This window comes from Nycticebus coucang, chromosome 19 (genome assembly GCF_027406575.1).
Source record: "Nycticebus coucang isolate mNycCou1 chromosome 19, mNycCou1.pri, whole genome shotgun sequence".
NCBI lineage: Eukaryota > Metazoa > Chordata > Mammalia > Primates > Lorisidae > Nycticebus > Nycticebus coucang.
Genome location: NC_069798.1, coordinates 10,028,505 through 10,048,131, shown reverse-complemented (window position 1 = coordinate 10,048,131; position 19,627 = coordinate 10,028,505). Strand labels below are relative to the sequence as shown.

Below are 19,627 nucleotides of genomic sequence, written 5' to 3'. Positions count from 1 at the left end.
TGAGGTTACTGTGAGCTATGATGCCACAGCACTCTACCCAGGGCAATAGCATGAGACTCAGTCTCAAAAAAAAATGTATAGGCCCAGACATCATGGCTCATGCCTGTAATCCTAGCACTCTGGCAGGCTGAGGCAGGTGGATTACTTGAGTTCAGGAGTTCAAGACCTGCCTGAGCAAGAGCAAAACCCTATCTCTACTAAAAAAGAAATATGACCCGGGCATTATGGGAGGTGCCTGTAGTCCCAGCTACTCAAGAGGCTGAGGCAGGAGGATTGTTTGAACCCAGAAATTTGAGGTTGCTTTGAGGTAGGCTGCCACCACACCACTCTAGCCTGAGCAACACTGTAACTGTCTCAAAAATATATATAGATATAGATATATAGATATATATAGTGATGTTGCACCAGGCCATTTTCTACATACAGAAAATACATCAGTACATTTACTCTTTAAGATTACGATGAAAGAGCATATCTTATGACAATTGTTTTTCCTTTCTGTAATTTCATATAAACACAGAACCAAGTATTTCTGAAGCATAAAGCTTCTTCACTCTTCACTTAGCTTTAACGTTCAACAGTAAAACTTCCTCTAGCCTGCTATAACCCTTAAAAGCTATGATAAATTTCTCAACTACAAAATTCCTGGTTAATTTATTAGTGAGAACGGTTTAAGAAATACATTTCCAGGTGGCGCCTGTGGCTCAAGGAGTAGGGCGCCGGTCCCATATGCCGGACGTGATGGGTTCAAACTCAGCCCCGGCCAAAAACCACAAAAAAAAAAAAAAAAAGAAAAGAAATACATTTCCAGTGAGAACGGTTTAAGAAAAACAAATTTATTGGCGGCGCCTGTGGCTCAGTCGGTAAGGCGCTGGCCCCATATACCGAGGGTGGCGGGTTCAAACCCGGCCCCGGCCAAACTGCAACCAAAAAATAGCTGGGCGTTGCGGCGGGCGCCTGTAGTCCCAGCTACTTGGGAGGCTAAGGCAAGAGAATCGCTTAAGCCCAGGAGTTGGAGGTTGCTGTGAGCTGTGTGAGGCCACAGCACTCTACCGAGGGCCATAAAGTGAGACTCTGTCTCTACAAAAAAAAAAAAAGAAAAACAAATTTATTTTCATTATATCACACGCATAGTCTCCATTTATTGGAAACAAAGCAAGAGTGAGACTTTTTCTACTAAAAACAGAAAAAGTAGCCAGATATGGTGGCACATATCACCACAAGTATGTGATATCCCACTTCCCGTCATCTCTTCTGAAACACAGGGAATTGCTGCTTTCTTGCTAGTGCTCTTTACTGCTTAGTGGTAAGAACTAAGAAAAGTATCCTGGATACCACATCAGAAAACCTGAGTTGGCCAGGCGTGGTAGCTCACACATGTAATCCTAGCACTCGGGGAGGCTGAAGTGGGTGGATCACCTGAGCTCACGAGTTTGAGACCAGCCTGAGGCAGTGCAAGACTCATCTCTAAAATTAGCCAGGCACTGTGGCAGCTAAGTCCCAGCTACTTGAGAGGCTGAGACAAGATGATCACTTGGGAGTTGCAGGGAGCTGTGACACCATGGCACTCTACCAAAAGGCAGCAAAGTGAGACTCTGTCACCAAAAAAAGAAAGAAAGAAAACCTGGGCTATGCCTGCTTTCTAATTCAGCCATTTAGTGGCTAACCTTGCCTGATCCTTTCATCCGGTATTGTTCATCTGAACTACAGACCAGAAAATAATGAGTGAATATTTTTTTCATTTTCCCAAAGATGGTGTCCAGTAGTTTCATTCTAGATGCATAAGAGAAAAGTTAATTCATAGCATACAATTGATGGCTTATGGTGAGAATGTCTGCTTGGAGATATCATTTTACATCTTTTGCTCTTCAACTTCCTCATCTACAAAATGAAGAAGTTGTACTAAACGATTGTGAACATCCCTTTTAGAGACAGACTCTCACTCTGTCACCCTGGGTAGAGTGCTGTGGCATCATCATAGCTCAGAGCAACCTCAAACTCATGGGCTCAGGCAATCTTCTTATCTCAATCTCCCACATAGCTGGGACTACAGGCATGTGCCATCATGCCTGGCTAGTTTTTCTATTTTTAGTAGAGACGGGGCGGGGGGGGGGTCTCACTCTTCCTCAGGCAGGTCTCAAACTCCTGAGCTCAAGCAATCCACCCACCTCCACCTCCCAGAGTGCTAGGATTACAGGCATGAGCCATTGCATCCAGACCTAACTTTCGATTATCTGTAACTGTTAGTCTATCCTCAGTGTTAATCCCCTAGTGACTTTTTTTTTATCACTAAGGGTTTGTGTGAAAAGAAACCACAGTTATCAAAGTATTAATCAGTTAACATAAAGTTAGATTTGAAAATATAATAGATTACGTTTTTTTTTCTTTGAAACAGAGTGTCAAGCTGTCGCCCTGGGTAGAATACCATCACAGCTCACAGCAACCTCCAACTCAGGCTCAAGTGATCCTCTTGGCTCAGTTTTTCTATTTTTAGTAGAGACAGGGTCTTGCTTTTGCTCAGCCTGGTCTGGAACTCGTGAACTCAAACAGTCCACCCGCCTCAGCCTCCCAAAGTGCTAGGATTACAACCATGAGCCACCGCGCCTGGCCAATAGTAGATTACTATTAGTTTTTAATTTTTGTGTGTTCATTGTTTGAGAATATTAGACCAAATTCAGTAAATATTTACTGATTGCTTACTTTCTACTATACAAAATGATGATTAGCCTGTGGCTCAGTGAGTAGGGCGCCGGCCCCATATACCAACGGTGGCAGGTTCAAACCCAGCCCCGGCCAAACTGCAACAAAAAAATAGCCAGGAGTTGTGGCGGGCGCCTGTAGTCCCAGCTGCTCGAGAGGCTGAGGCAAGAGAATCACGTAAGCCTAAGGAGCTGGAGGTTGCTGTGAGCCATGTGACGCCACAGCTCTCTACCGAGGGCAGTAAAATGAGACTCTGTCTCTACAAAAAAAAAATGATGATTAACCAGTGAAACAAATAAAAAACGTTTAGTAGCTTAAATAATAAAGTATAAGAAACATAGAAAGTCAAACCTAATGTGAGGAAATTTTCAACAAGTAATGAAGTTGGACTAAAGAAAACAAGAGGTTAAATCTAATGGTATCTTTAGATGGTATATTTTTCTTCTCAGGCAAAGTGCTTTTTTTTTTTGAGACAGAGTCACTTTGTCACCCTCAGTAGAGTGCTGTGGCGTCATAGCTCACAACAACCTTGAACTCTTGGGCTCAAATAATTCTCTTGCCTCAGCCTCCTAAGTAGCTGAGACTATAGGCACCTGCCACAAAGCCCAGCTGGGTTTTTTTTTTTTTTTTTTGTGGTTTTTGGCCGGGGCTGGGTTTGAACCCGCCACCTCTGGCATATGGGACCGGTGCCCTACTCCTTGAGCCATAGGCGCTGCCCCCTGGCTGGTTTTTTGACACAGGGTCTCACTCTTGCTCAGGCTGGTCTCAAACCCGTGAGCTCAGGCAATCCACCTGCTCAGCCTCCCAGAGTGCTAGGATTATAGGCATGAGCCACCGTAACCGTCTCTCAGACAAAAGTCCTTAATTCAAGCAGTTCCTGGTTAGAGTACCATATGGTGCTCATATCCATGCAGTTCCACCTGCAGGTGTTTATAGGGTTAAATAGTGTCCCCCCAATATTCACGTCTGTCTAGAATCTCAGACAGATGTGAATATTGGGGGGACGCTATTGACTGGCATCCTTAGGAGGCAATGTGGACAGTGGCAGGGAGAGGAGGGAGGCAGCTACATGCTACAGAGCACCAGGGGTTGCCAGGAAGTGGCCTGGAAGAATTCTTCCCTAGGTTATCTCCCAAGGACAAAAGAGGGGATACAATTACCATGATTAGAAAAAGGCCTACGTGCTCTGATAGGCCAATGCAGGTGGATTGCCTGAGCTCACAAGTTCAAAAATGCCCTGCACCAGAGTGAGACCTCATCTCTAAAAAAGATGGCCGGGCGTTGTGGCAGGCGCCTATAGTTATGGCAGGTGCCTGTACTCACAGCTACTTGGGAGGCTGAGGCAAGAGAATCACTTAAGCCCAAGAGTTTGAGGTTGCTGTGAGCTGTGACCCTGGACAGTCTACTGAGAGCGACAAAGCGAGACTGTCTCGAAAAAGAAAAAGGCCTACAGGTAGATATGTATTTACAAGATATTCTTTTTATTCTTGTTCTTTTTTTTTTTTTTTATGGCAGCCTATCATTGTATATTCCTGTTTTTAACTTACAAATGTTCTATTCTTGTTTGCAAATTTAACAATTAAATACTTTAAAAGAAATTAATGTTTTTACATTAACAACTGCTACTTGTTTTCACTAGAAACATCTTGAGGAACAGGTTGCCAAAGTTAACAGAGAGTATGAAGAATGCATGTCAGAAGATCTCTTAGAAAACATCAGAGAGGTTGCTGATAAATACAAGAAGAAAGCTGCTCTACTTAAGGCTTCCGATGAATGAAGATAAATGTTGATTAGTTAATGTTGATTATTTTTGTATCCATTATTAATAAAACTGCAACAGTAACGTGTTTCCGTTCCCTCATTTCTTTTTTTTTTTTTTTAAGAATTTTATTATTTTATTGACTTCACATGGTGGTATAGTCTAAACCAGGGGTTAGCGGCTGTATGTTCAGTATCTTGGGACCAGAAGTGTTTTGTTATTTTGTATTCCTTTTTTTAGTTTTTTTGGGTTTTTTTTTGTAGAGACAGAGACTCACTTTATGGCCCTCGGTAGAGTGCCGTGGCCTCACACAGCTCACAGCAACCTCCAACTCCTGGGCATAAGCGATTCTCTTGCCTCAGCCTCCCGAGCAGCTGGGACTACAGGCGCCTGCCACAACGCCCGGCTATTTTTTTGGTTGCAGTTTGGCCAGGGCCCGGTTTGAACCCACCACTCTCGGTATATGAGGCCGGTCCCTTACCGACTGAACCACAGGCGCCGCCCATTGTATTCTTTTATATATATATATAAGTTTAAGTGTATTTTTTTAATTTTTTTTTTCTTTTTTGCAGTTTTTGTCTGGGGCCCGGTTTTAATCCGCCACCTCCGGCATATGGGACCAGTGCCCTATCCCTTTGAGCCACAGGCACCTCCTGTTATTTTCTTATCAAACTATTATATGAGGTCAAGGGTAAAATTTTCTACTGGTGGTGTCAGCACTCAGAGAATTTCAGGTTTGGGATGCACTCAACCTGTGCCGTGTGGAACAAATGCAACCACACACACCCCCTCTTCATTCACACCCTGCCTGTGACAGCTTTCGTGAGAGCATATAATCCGCAAAGCCAAAAATGTTTACTGTCTGACCCTTTATAGAAAAGTTTGCTGATCCCTCTTGTATAAAGTATGCAAAGCTTTCGTTCTGTCTTAACTAAAAACGCTTTTTTTTTTTAATAGAGACAGAGTCTAACTTTGTCACCCTCAATAGAGTGCTATGGCGTCACAGCTCACAGCAACCTCCAGCTCCTGGGCTTAGGTGAATCTCTTGCCTCGGCCTCCCGAGTAGCTGGGACTACAGGCGCCTGCCTCAATGCTGGCTATTTTTTTGTTGCAGTTTGGCCAGGGCTGGGTTTAAACCCGCCACTCTCAGTATATGGGACCAGCGCCCTGTTTTGGGTTTTTTTTGAGACAGTCACTCTCTCAACCACAGTACAGTGCCGTGGTGTCATAACTCACAGCAACCTCAAACTCTTGGGCTCAAGCTACTGTCTTGCCTCAGCCTCTCAAGTAGCTGGGACTACAGTCCCCACCACAATACCCAATTACAGTCCCCTCACTTTAGGGATAAGAATATTCCTATAGGAGTTATGGTTTACTTCAGGTCATGCCTCTTGGTAGCGCTAGAAGCCACACTGGAACTTACTTCATCTGGTGCACAAGACTAAGCCAAGAAAAAATATTCAGGATGATGAGGAAATTGTGTTAGATTGTGAGGTTTAATTTTCTATTCTTTCAACTTCATTCCAGCTCTAATGTAAGTCAGAATAAAGCATATGATAAAAAGAAATGTAAGCTATGGCCAGGCCTGGTGGCTCACACTTGTAATCTCAGCACCAAGGCGGGCCAAGGCAGGTGGATCACCCGAGCTAAGGAGTTCAAGACCAGCCTGAGCAAGAGTGAAACCTCATCTCTAAAAATAGTCAGGCTAGGGCGGCACCTGTGGCTCAAGGAGTAGGGCGCCGGTCCCATATGCCGTAGGTGGCGGGTTCAAACCCAGCCCCGGCCAAAAACCACAAAAAAATAAATAAATAAAAATAGGCCAGCATTGTGGTGGGTGCCTGTAGTCCCAGCTATTTGGGTGGCTGAGGCAAGAGAATTGCTTAAGCCCAAGAATTTGAGGTTGCTGTGAGCTATGATGCCGCACCACTCTCCCAACGGCAACAAACTGATGGTCTCAAAAACAAAAAGAAATGTACGCTATGTACTATAAGATCTAGCAATGGAATCACAACAAAGCTTTATGAAGGGGAGGACCTTCAGTTAGAGTGGAATGAACAAGGGTCAAGGTTGGAGGATAACTAATAGATACGATAAGATTAATAGTTACCAATGTTTTGGCCAGGCATGGTGGCTCACACCTGTAATCCTAGCACTCTGGGAGGCTGAGGCATGAAGATTGCTTGAATTCAGGCATTTGCAACCAGCCTGAGCAAGAGTGAGACCCTGTCTCTACTAAAAATAGAAAAAACACCTAACACCCCTAGATAAAAGAGACCATGTGGAGACTCCTGAGTGAATTCTTCAGTTCTTTTTACTTTCCAGAAGCACTGGTGCTTTTTACTTCTGTATTCCTTTCTAACTTCTAATAAAAGTCCTATCTTGGCTCGGCGCCTGTAGCTCAAGTGGCTAAAGTGCCAGCCACATACACCTGATCTGGCGGGTTTGAATCCAGCCCCGGCCCACCAAACAACAACAACAGCTACAACCAAAAAAAAAAATAGCCAGGCGTTGTGGTGGGCGCCTGTAGTCCCAGCTACTTGGGAACCAGAGGCAAGAAAATCCCTTGAGCCCAGGAGTTGGAGGTTACTGTGAGCTGTGATGCCACGGCACTCTACCCAGGGTGACAGCTTGAGGCTCTGTCTCAAAGAAAAAAAAAGTCCTATCTTACCACTGAAAAAATAAATATAGAAAAACTAGCTGGGTGTCCTGGATGCCTATAGTCCCAGCTACTCAGGAGGCTGAGGCAGGAGGACTACTTGAACCCAGGAGTTTGAGGTTGCCATGAGCCAAACTTGAGGCTATGGCATTCTACCCTGGGTGACAGCGAGAATGTCACATAAAAAAATAGTTACCGACATATTGGATAATCTGGACTTGTGACATCTAATAGAACTTTCTTCAATAGAAATGTTCTATCTGCACAAAGAGGTACCAGCCTCATGTGGATGTTGTGCACTCAAATGACACATAAAACAGATGGAGAGATCTGAATAGATGATTCTCAAAAAACAGGCAACTAGCCAATAAATATGTGAAAAATGCTGAACATCGACAGAGAAATGCAAATCAAAACCATGATGGGATAATATCTCACTCTAGTTAACATGACTTTTATCTAAAAAGTCCCCACCCACTGATTCACTTGACTAGCCTAAAAAAAAATAAAAAATAGGGAGGCTGAGGCAAGAGATCGCCTAAACCCAGGAGTTGGAGGTTGCTGTGAGCTGTGACCTGTGACGCCACAGCACTCTACCAAGGGCGATACAGTGAGACTCTGTCTCTAAAAATAATAATAATAATTAAATTAAATAAAAAATAGGATCAGTGCCCGTACCACAGTGGTTACAGCACCAGCCACATACACCGAAGTTGGTGTGTTCAAACCTGGCCCAGGCCAGTTAACCAACAACATAGAGGCTATGGCATTCTATGGCCCAGGCCGGCTAACCAACATCTGCAACAGAAAATAGCTGGTGTTCTGGCCGGCACCTGTAGTCCCAGCTACTTGGGAGAATGAGGCAAGAGAATCACTTAAGCCCAAGAGTTTAAGGTTGCTGTGAGCTGTGACGCCACAGCACTCTACTGAGGGTGATATAGTGAGACTGTCTCAAAAAATAAATAAATGAATGAATAAATAAATAAAAATAAAAGGCAATAATGGATGCCAATAAGGATGCGGAAAAAGGGGAACCCTTATATGTTGCTGGCAGCAAGATATTATAAATTACTATGGCCACTGTGGAAAACAGTGTGGAGGCTCCTCAAAACCTAAAAATAGAACTACTATATGTAACAATACCCCTGCTGGGCATAACCAAAAGAAAGAAAATCAATATACTGAAATATAATATTTGCCTTAATGCTTGTAGCAGCACTATTCACTGCCAATATACAGAATCAACCTAAGTGCCCAACAATGAATTAATGGATCAAGAAAATATATATATGGACCAGGCACAGCGGCTCATGCCTGTAATCCCAGCACTTGGGAGGCCACTAGGTGGATTCCCTGAGCTCACAGGTTCAAGTCCAGCCCGAGCCAGAGCAAGACCCTGTCTCAAAAAAATAGCTGGATGTTGTGGCGGGCGCCTGTAATCCAGGCAAGAGAATCGCTTAAGCCCAAGAGTTGGAGGTTGCCGTGAGCTGTGACAGCACAACACTCTACCAAGGATAACAAAGTGAGACTCGGTCTCAAAAAAAAAAAAAGAAAAAGAAAATGTATATATACACAATGAAATATTATTCAGCCATAATAAAGAATGCAATCAGGTGGCACCTGTGGCTCAAGGAGTAGGGCGCCGGCCCCATATACCAGAGGGCTGGGATGGGTAGGGGGAAGGAAGGTATCAAGAGAGGTTAATTAATAGGTATAAAGACAGTGCCTGTAGCTCAGTCAGCAGGACACTGGCCACATACACCTAGGGTGGAGGGTTCAAACCAGGCCCTGGCCTGCTTAGCAACGACAACTGCAACCAAAAAATAGCCAGGCATTGTGGCGGGCACCTGTAGTCCCAGCTACTTGGGAGGTTGAGGGAAGAGAATTGCTTAAGTCCAAGAGTTTGAAGTTGCTGTGAGTAGTGATGCCTCAAGACTCTACCCAGGGCAACAGCTTGAGGCTCTGTCTTTCAAAAAAAAAAAATTAATGGATATAAAAATACAGTAAGAGGCTCTGTGCCCATATCTCAGTGGTTAGGGTGCCAGCCACATACACTGAGGCTGGTGGGTTCGAACCCAGCCCAAGCTTGGTAAACAATGACGACTGCAACAAAGAAAAGCCAGGTGTTGTGGCAGGCACCTACAGTCCCAGCTACTGGGGAGGCTGAGGCAAGACAGTCCCTTAAAGCCCAAGGGTTTTGTTAGGAGGCTTGGATCTATTAATCTATCTTCCAATACACTGTTTAATATAGCACTGAATAAATGATGCAAGTTGTCAATGGATGAGTGATCAACTAATAGCTCTGCTAGTAATTGATTTATTTTTCTTCAATAAAGTTGCATAAACCAAAGAAAAAAAAAAAAAACAGCCCAAGGGTTTGAGGTTGCTGTGCTGTGATGCCATGGCACTCTACCAAGGGGCAACATAGTAAGACTATGTCTCAAAAAAAAAATATAGTAAGAAATAAGAGCCAGTCCTGGCCACGTGTAATTCTCTAGTCCTGATACCCCTAGATAAAGAGCCCATGTAGAGACTCCTCAGTTCAGTTTTTTTTCCCTTCCAGAAGCTCTGGTGCTTTTTACTTCTTCCATACTCCTTTCTAACTTCTAATAAAAATCCTATCTTACCACTAAAAAAAAAAAGTAAGAGGCGGGTGCCGATAATCCCAGCATTTGGGAAGCCAAGGCGGGTGGATTGCTTGAGCTCAGGAGTTCAAGACCAGCCTGAGCAAGAGCAAGACCCCATCTCTAAAAAAGAGCCAAGCATCGGGCAGTGCCTGTAGCTCAAAGGAGTAGGGCTACAGCCCCATATGCCGGAGGTGGCGGGTTCAGACTCAGCCCCGGCCAAAAACTGCAAAAAAAAAAAAAGAGCCAGGCATTGCAGCAGGCGCCTGTAGTCCCAGCTGCTAGGGAAGCTGAGGCAAGATAATCGCTTAAGCCCAAGAGTTTGAGGTTGCCATGGGCTGTGATGCTACAGCACTCTACTGAGGGCAACAAAGTGGGACTCTGTCTCAAAAAAAAAAAAAAGAAAGAAGACAAAATGTTCAATAAATCAGAGTGACTGGAATAAACAATACTCTATTGTATATCAGCAGTCCCCAGATCATGAACAAGATGAGTTCTTCAGGTTCTTAAGTTGAATTCGTATGTAAGTTGAAACCCATTATATTTACTTATTATCTGTGAGAGCCTCTGTACATAAGTTGGATGTTTGTAACTCAAGACATACTGTAATTGCCTCTTGTCATTAGTTGTATGTAAGTCGGATGATTGGAAGTGAGGGATTGCCTGTATTTCAATACTATAATAGAGAATGATGCAAATGTTCCCACCATAAAGAAGGTGTTTTAAATGATAGATATACTTATTACCCTGATTTGATTTTTACATCTTTTTTTTTTTTTTTGAAACAGTCTCATTAAGTTGCCCTCAGTAGAGTGCTCTGGCATCAAAGCTCACAGCAACCTCAAACTCCTGGGCTTAAGCGATTCTCTTACCTCATCCTCCCAAGCAGCTGGGACCACAGGTGCCCTCCACAACGCCGGCTATTTTTTGTTGCAGTTGTCATTGTTGGTTAGCTAGCCCGGGCCAGGTTCGAACCTGCCAACTTCAGTGTATGTGGCTGGTGCCATAACCACTGTACCTCGGGCACTGAGCCTGATTTTTATATCTTACATGAATATTTCAAAACAGCACATCCCAGCTCGGTGCCTGTTGCTCAGTGGTTAGAGCACGGGCCACATACACTGGGGCTGGCGGGTTCAAACCTGGCCCAGGCTTGTTAAACAACAATGACAACTACAACAAATAAAGTAGCTTGGCGTTGTGGGGGGAACCTGTAATCCCAGCTACTTGGTAGGCTGAGGCAAGATAATTGTTTAAGCCTAAGAGTTTGAGGTTGCTGTGAGCTGTGTGAGGCCACGGCACTCTACCAAGGGTGACATAGTGAGACTCTGTCTCAAAAGAAAAAAAAATTGGGTGGCGCCTGTGGCTCAGTCGGTAAGGCGCGGGCCCCATATGCCGAGGGTGGCGGGTTCAAACCCGGCCCCGGCCAAACTGCAACCAAAAAATAGCCGGGTGTTGTGGCGGGCACCTGTAGTCCCAGCTGCTTGGGAGGCTGAGGCAAGAGAATTGCTTAAGCCCAGGAGTTGGAGGTTGCTGTGAGCTGTGTGAGGCCACGGCACTCTACTGAGGGCCATAAAGTGAGACTCTGTCTCTACAAAAAAAAAAAAAAAAAGAAAAAAAATCATCACATCCTCCCAAAATATGTACATCTATGTATTAATTTAAAAAAATTTTTAAAGAATAGCAGGGCGTTGTGGCGGGCGCCTGTAGTCCCAGCTACTCGGGAGGCTGAGGCAAGAGAATCGCTTAAGCCCAGGAGTTGGAGGTTACTGTGAGCTGTGTGAAGCCACAGCACTCTACCAAGGGCCATAAAGTGAGACTCTGTCTCTACAAAAAAAAAAAAATTTTAAAGAAAAGAGAGTCTCAAGAGATGTGTCAGTCAAAAGCTGATTTGGAAACTGCACCATTGCTATCACATGTGGGCTTTTTAGAAATGCAGGCTATTGGTCCCACACCAAACCTACTGAATCAGAATCTTTTTTTTTTTTTTTTTTGAGACAGACTCTCATTCTGTTGCCCAGGCTAGAGTGTCCTAGAGTCATCATCATAATTCACAACAACCTCAAACTCTAAGGATCAAGCGATTCTCTTGCCTCAGCCTCCCGAATAGCTGAAACTACAAGCTCCTGGCTAATATATATATTTGTGTGTGTGTGAGAGAGAGAGAGAGACAATCTCACTCTGTCACCCTCAGTAGAGATGCTATAGCATCACAGCAACTTCAAACTCTTGGGCTCGAGTAATCCTCCTGTCTTAGCCTCCCAAATAGCTGGGACTACAGGTGCCTGCCACAATGCCCGTTAATTTTTCTGTTTTTAGTGAAGACAGGGTCTTGCTCTTTTTTTTTTTTTTTTTTTTTGAGACAGAGTGTCAGTTTGTCACCCTCGGTAGAGTGCCGTGGCATCACACAGCTCACAGCAACTTCCAACTCTTGGGCTTAGGCGATTCTCTTGCCTCAGCTTCCTGGGTAGCTGGGAATACAGGCGTCCGCCACACACCCGGCTATTTTTTGTTGCAGTTGTCACTGCTGTTTTAGCTGGCTGGGGCTGGGGCTGGATTCAAACCCACCACCCTCTGTATATGGGGCCAGCACCCTACCCACTGAGCCACAGGAGCCACCCAGGGTCTCCCACTTGCTTAGGCTGGTCTTCAATGCCTGAGTTCAAGCGATCCACCCATCTCAGGCTCCCAGAGTAGGAGGATTATCTTTATTTCTTATAGTGTTTTAACATAAAATGAACTACATATTTAAGCTTTTCATAAGATTTGTTGTTGTTGTTGAGACAGGGTCCCACCCTATCCCCTGAGCAGAGTGCAATGGCATCGTAGCTCACTGCAACCTCAGACTTGGGCTGTGGGCATCCCGCTGTCTCAGCCTCCGGAAGCCATTGGGATTACAGGCGCTCACTGTGGTGCCTGCTGGGTTTTTCATTTTTTTAGGAGTCAGGGTCTCACTCTCACTTAAGCAAGTCATGAACTCCTGAGCTCAAGCAATTCTCCTTTCTCTGCCTCCTGCAGTGCTGGGATTACAGGCGTGAGCCACCAAGCCCAGCCATAATATACTTTTTTCAGACAGAGTCTAAAGCTGTCACCCTGGGTAGAGTGCTATGGCGTCATCATAGCTCACAACAACCTCCAACTCTTGGGCTCTAGAGATCCTCTTGACTCAGTTTTTCTATTTTTAGTAGAGACAGGGTCTTGCTCTTACTCGGGCTGATCTCAAACTCGTGAGCTCAACAAATCCACCTGCCTCGGCCTCTCAGAGTGCTAGGATTACAGGCATGAGCCACAGTGCCCAGCCGTAAGATTTAACATATTTGTAAAACCATCATCAAAATCAGGCTAATGAATATATCCTATTTATCAACATCGAAAGTTTCCTTACCTTTTCAATCCTGTCCTGTATTGGGGCCTACTTCTTCATGTTCTTAATTATAACTTTTTGAAGAGCAAATGTTTTTTAATTTTACTCTTTACAGCCATCAGGACTCTGCAGAAAAAAGTTTTTAATTTTAATGAAGGCCAATGTATTGCTTTTTTGTTTTATACATTCTTCATTCTGTGTAGTATTTTAAGAAATCTTTTCCAAACCCAAGAAATCTTTACCAACCTCACTATGATTTCCACATATGTTTTATTCTAGAAGATTCATAGTTTTGCCTACCAAATCAAAATCAGAATACAAGTCTTTTCTCTCTCTCTCTCTTTTTTTTTTTTTTTTTTTCAGTTTTGGCCAGGGCCGGGTTTGAACCCACCACCCTCGATATATGGGACCAACACCCTACTCTTTGAGCCACAGGAACTACCCCAAGTCTTAATTTTTAAAAGATTCCCAAGGTATTCATATGGGCCCAGCACAGTGGCTCATGCCTGTAATCCTACCACTCTGAGAGGCCACAGCTGGTGGATTGCTTGAGCTCACAAGTTTGAGACCAGCCTGAGCAAGACCAAGACCCCCACCTCTATTAAAAAGAGAAAAACTGGCTGGGTGTTCTGGCAGGCGGATTCCCTGAGCTCACAGGTTCGAGACAAGCCAAAGCAAGACCTCATCTCAAAAAATAGCCAGGCATTGTGGCAGGTGCCTGTAGTGAGCTGGTTGGGAGACTGAGGCAAGAGAATCATATAAGCCCAAGAGTTTGCGGTTACTGTGAGCTATGTATGCTGCCAGAGGTCTCTCCTGAGGGCAACAAAGTAAGACTCGGTCTCAAAAAAAACAAGAAACAAGAGTTTGAGGTTGCTGTCAGCTAGGACACGATAGCCCTCTACGCAGGGCACAGAGTGAGATTCTGTCTCAAAAAAATGAAAATGAAAAGATTCCCAAGGTGGCTCTGCACCTGTAGCTCAGTGGTTAGGGTCGCCAGCCATGTACACCTGGGTTGGTGGGTTCAAACCAGCAAGGGCCTGCTAAACAACAATGACAACTGTAACCAAAAATAGCTGGGCATTGTGGCGGGCACCTGTAGTCCCAGCTACTGGGAAGCTGAGGCAAGATAATCACTTAAGCCCAAGAGTCTGAGGTTGCTGTGAGCTGTGACAGCATGGCACACTACCCAAGGCAGCATAGTAAGACTCTGTCTCAAAAAAAGAAAAAAGAAAAAAAAGATTCCCAAGGTGTTCATATGTATATTAAAATTTGAGATGGAATGCTTAAAAAAGTCACCATTAGTTAAATATTGTCCTTAATATGCTAGCACTCAGTAGTGAAATTAGGAATGACACAAAAGAATCCTACTAAGTTCAATCAAAGGGCTAACCTAGAACTGTGGGCTCAGAGGGCACTTTTCACTTAACATGTTCTACCTCACTCCACAAGGTTTCCTCTGAGTTCCTCTGCAGAAATAGCACCACTGCGGAGGTAATAATATTCCAGGTACAAATTCTAGAGTCAGAAAAGGCTTTAGTTATCAGACAGTTCGACTTCCCCATCAATGAGAAACACTTCCCAAGGCATTTGTGCTGATGACTACCTAGTCCTTGTCTGAATGCTCCCAGCAATAGGACCACTTCCAAATTGTTCATTACTTAAAAGCATTCCACATCTGAGCATACTGCTTGTCAGAGTTCGGTAATTTGGGCTGAACTCTGCCTTCACGAACTTCCTGTACTTGCACCCTTTTACCACCGAGTAGCTTTGTTACCACGGTTTCCATTTCCACTGACAAACACTCTCTTTTATTGCCCTCTTATGTTTAATACTGTTTCGTCAAATCAATCTTTTCCCACTTGTTTGGGTCTCTTTGTTATTTTTCCTTGCTTTCAGTGTTATTTTAAGCCTTTCCTCTATGGGAATGTTTTTTAAATTTTATTTAATTTTTAATTTTGAAATAATTTGGGGCCAACTGCTGTGGCTCATGGCTGTAATCCTAGCACTCTGGGAGGCCAAGGCAGGTGGACTGTCTGAGCTCAGGAGTTCAAGACCAGCCTGAGTAAGAGGAAGAACTGGTCTCTAAAACTAGCCAGGCATTGTAGAGGCGCCTATAGTCCTAGCTACTCAGGAGGCTGAGGCAGAAGAATCGCTTGAACCCAAGAGTTTGAGATTGCTGTGAGCTATGAGGCCAGGGCACTGTACCAAGAGAGACAAAGTGAAACTCTGTCTCAAAGAAAGAAGAAAGAAGAAGGAAAGAATTTAACTTAAAAAATGCTGCAAGAGGGCAGCGCCTGTGGCTCAGTCAGTAAGGCGCTGGCCCCATGTACCGAGGGTGGTGGGTTCAAACCCGGCCCCGGCCAAACTGCAACCAAAAAATAGCCCGGCGTTGTGGCGGGCACCTGTAGTCCCAGCTACTCGGGAGGCTGAGGCAAGAGAATCGCTTAAGCCCAGGAGTGGAGATTGCTGTGAGCTGTGTGAGGCCACGGCACTCTACCGAGGGCCATAAAGTGAGACTCTGTCTCTACAAAAAAAAAAAAAAAACGCTGCAAGAGGGCTCAGTACCTGTGGCTCAAGCAGCTAAGGCACCAGCCACATACACCTGAGCTGGCAGGTTTGAATCCAGCCCAGGCCCGCCAAACAGCAATGACAGCTGCAACCAAAAAATAGCCGGGTGTTGCGGCGGGCACCTGTAGTCCCAGCTACTTGGGAGGCGGAGGCAGGAGAATTGCTTGAGCCCAGGAGTTGGAGGTTGCTGTGAGCTGTGATGCCACGGCACTCTACTCAGGGCGACAGCTTGAGGCTCTGTCTCAAAAAAAAAAAGCTGCAAGGGTAAATAATAGCCCCTTTGACACAAATTCCTAGCTAATATTTCCCTACACATATCTATCATTCTCACCTCCTCTCCTTCCTATTTATCTTGACTCAATGTGAGTGGCAGACATGACATGCTTTTACTCCTAAATATCTTGGTGTATATTTCCTAAAGACAATGTCAATCTCTTATATAACTAGAGTATAATGATCAAAATCAGGAAATTAGGCTGAGCACAGTGGCTCACGCCTGTAATCCCAGCACTCCAGGAGGCGGAGGTGAGTGGATTGCCAGAGCTCACAGATTGGAGACCAGCCTGAGCAAGTACAAGACCCCGTCTCTAAAAAGAAAAAGAGCTGGGCATCGTGGCTGGCACCTGTAGTCCCAGCTACTCGAGAGGCTGAGACAAGAGAATTGCTTGAGCCTAAGCGTTTGAGGTTGCTGTGAGTTATGACAGCACTCTACTGAGGGCAACAAAGTGAGACTCTGTCTCAAAAAAAACAAAATCAGGAAATTAATATTGATACATTAATGACTAATCTACACAAAGTACTCATTTTTACCAATTGTCCCAAAAATAATCATTATTAGGGGTTTTTTCCTGGTCTAGGATCCAACCCACAATCACACATTGCATCTCCTTAATCTACTTTACACTGGAAGAGTTCCTAACTCTGACTTTAACTCATGACCTTGCCATTTTCTTTTCTTTTTTCTTTTCTTTTTTTTCTTTTTTTTTGAGACAGAGTCTCACTATGTCACCCTCGGTAGAGTGCTATGACATCACAGCTCACAGCAACTTCAAACTCTTGGGCTTAAGCCTCCCAAGTAGCTGGGACTACAGGCACCCACCACAATGCCCGGCTATTTTTCTGTTATTGTTGGAGTTGTCGTTGTTTGGCAGGACTGGGCTGGGTTCAAACCTGCCAGCCTCGGGTATGTGGCTGGCGCCCTAAACGCTGAGGTATGGGCACCACCACACTTTGCCATTTTTGAAGAGTAATTTGCAGACTATCTCTCAATTTTTGCCTAATGCATCTCATGATTAGATAGGATATTCACTAAAGTGATTCTTTTCAGCACATCATAACAGAAGGCGTGTGGTGTTGTTAACCTTAATCATTAACGTGAATTTTAACAATTAATGCTAACTTTAATCAGTTGATTTTGGTTATGTCTGCAAGGTTAGTATTTTCACTTTTGTAATTAAATAGTTGCATCCCAAAGATGGGGGGCAGTACTGACCCCACCAATGGTTTTCAGTATATTTCTTTATGCAGGATAAACAAACATGTAAAAGAAACCCAGAGACTGACCTCCCCCCATTGGGATGTGACTATAAGACCTTGTGGAGGAGATACTTTGAAACTATGGAAATACAATATTTCTCATCAACCTTTGCTAATTTTTTTTTTTTCTGAGACAGAATCTCACTTTGTCGCCCTCGGTAGAGTGCTGTGGCATCACATCTCACAGCAACCTCCAACTCTTGGGCTTAAGCGATGCTCTTGCCTCAGCCTCCCAAGTAGCTAGGACTGTAGGCGCCCACCAGAATGCCCGGCTATTTTTTCGTTGCAGTTGTCATTGTTGTTTAGCTGGCCCTGACTGGGTTCAAACCTGCCAGACTTGGTGTACATGGCTGGTGCCCTACCCACTAAAGGACAGGCGCTGCCCTCACCTGCTAATTTTGACATCTGTATCTGCTGAATGAATTATTACTATAATGGTTGCAAAAATAATTTTTAAATTTCTATATTCTTTCTAAACATCCCCTGCTTTGATTCAGACACAGCCGTTTTTGTTTTTGTTTTTTGAGATAGAGTCTGTCTGTTGCCCAGGCTAGAGTGTATGGCTTCAGCCTCAGTCACAGCAACCCCACAATTCTCGGTTCAAGTGATCCTCCTGCCTCAGCCTCCCCAAGTAGCTAGGACTGCAGGTGCTGGCCACCACACCCAGCTAATTTTTCTATCTTTAGTAGAGAAAGGATCTCACTCTTTCTCAGGCTAGTCTCAAACTCTGGAGTTCAAGGGATCCTCCCACCTCAGGCTCCTGGTGTGCTAGGATTATAGGCATGAGCCACCACACCTGGCCTATCATTAATTACTTTTATGTTTAAATTATCCTATATCTCAGCCTGAGCAACATAGCAAGACTCCATCTCTACAAAAAGTTTAAAAATTAGCTGAATGTGGTACAGTTGGGTGCTTGTATTCCCAACCTATTCAGGAGACTGAGATAGGAGGATCACTTGAGTCCATAAATTCAAGGTTACCATGAGCTATAATCTGGTGACAGCATGAGACTGTGTCTCAGGGGGTTGGCACCTGTGGCTCAGTGAGTAGGGCGCCGGCCCCATATGCCGAAGGTGGTGGGTTCAAATCCAGCCCCAGCCAAACTGCAACAAAAACAAAAAAATAGCCGGGCGTTGTGGCGGGCGCCTGTAGTCCCAGCTGCTCGGGAGGTTGAGGCAAGAGAATCGCATAAGCCCAAGAGTTAGAGGTTGCTGTGAGCCGTGTGACGCCACGGCACTCTACCCGAGGGCGGTACAGTGAGACTCTGTCTCTACAAAAAAAAAAAAAAAAGACTGTGTCTCAAATAAATAAATGACCCAGATTTGGCAGGGGGAGCCCCTTCAGGGTGGCTCCTGTGTCCTTTTTTGACATTTCTCTACCATTCTTTGAGCATTTTTTCACTTTCCAGTGTAATAAGATGTTCCAATATCATCCTGTCCTATGCTTGCCTCACCCCTGGAGTTAGCCAATTCTCCAACGATGATCCCTACCTAGTTCCTTTTAGTGGATAATAGTGTTTAGAAACCAAATTCTGGCATATGTGTGCTCATTGCTCCTAAAGTGCCACAGCGTTCAGGCCCTCTCCAAGAACAGAGCTAGAAAATACAAGTGCACAGATACAGCACACATCTGTCTGTATCAACATAATAAAAGCATGAGCTCCTACGAGTATCTCCAGTTCTAATCCAACACCACGCAAGTGCCTGAGCACGAGGACCAGAGCATAAGGCTTCATAAGAAAGAATTCACTGGAGCACTTTTTTTTTTTTTTTTTTTGTAGAGACAGAGTCTCACTGTACCGCCCTCGGGTAGAGTGCCGTGGCGACACACGGCTCACAGCAACCTCTAACTCTTGGGCTTACGCAATTCTCTTGCCTCAGCCTCCCGAGCAACTGGGACTACAGGCGCCCGCCACAACGCCCGGCTATTTTTTTGTTGTTGTTGCAGTTTGGCCGGGGCTGGGCTTGAACCTGCAACCCTCGGCATATGGGGCCGGTGCCTTACCAACTGAGCCACAGGCACCGCCACACTGGAGCACTTTTTGAGAATACAGGTTTAAGATATTGGCAAGGGCTCCACGTGATGGGACAAATCACTACTGAGGTGACTCTTAGAGGTGTCTGTAAAAGGACGGCGAACGCTCCGTAACGTTGATGGGCTGGGTTGCCCTGGCAGAGAGTAGACAAAGAAATGGAAAGGCAGAGAGCAGTGAGGATGCGGGAATGCATCTATCATGTAAACCAGAAGACACCCTCCCGGAGGACTGTGTTCCACAGGACGGCTCTGAGGCCACTCCTTCTACTGGGGCCTCGGGGGTTACCCTGGTGACAGGGATGCCAGCCTCTCTAAGCAGCTGAGTGGTGGCTTCTCTGCAGGTTGCAGTGGTGCTGAGAGGCAGGTGCAGAGTTGCTCATTAA

At 44.8% G+C, this 19,627-nt stretch overlaps 1 protein-coding gene across 2 annotated transcripts in view; it reads left to right on the top strand.

The window, feature by feature from the left end:
- The window catches only part of NDC80 (NDC80 kinetochore complex component), a 41,979-nt gene extending 37,431 nt beyond the window's left edge, over positions 1 to 4,548 (top strand). For both annotated transcript variants that reach the window (XM_053571174.1, XM_053571173.1), the window contains one exon: positions 4,340 to 4,548. Coding sequence is in view for 1 of the 2 variants with exons in the window: in XM_053571173.1 (XP_053427148.1) it covers positions 4,340 to 4,477 (138 nt within the window). In the remaining variant the exon portion in view is untranslated. The remainder of the gene's footprint in view (positions 1 to 4,339) is intronic.
- The last annotated feature ends 15,079 nt before the right edge of the window (positions 4,549 to 19,627 follow it).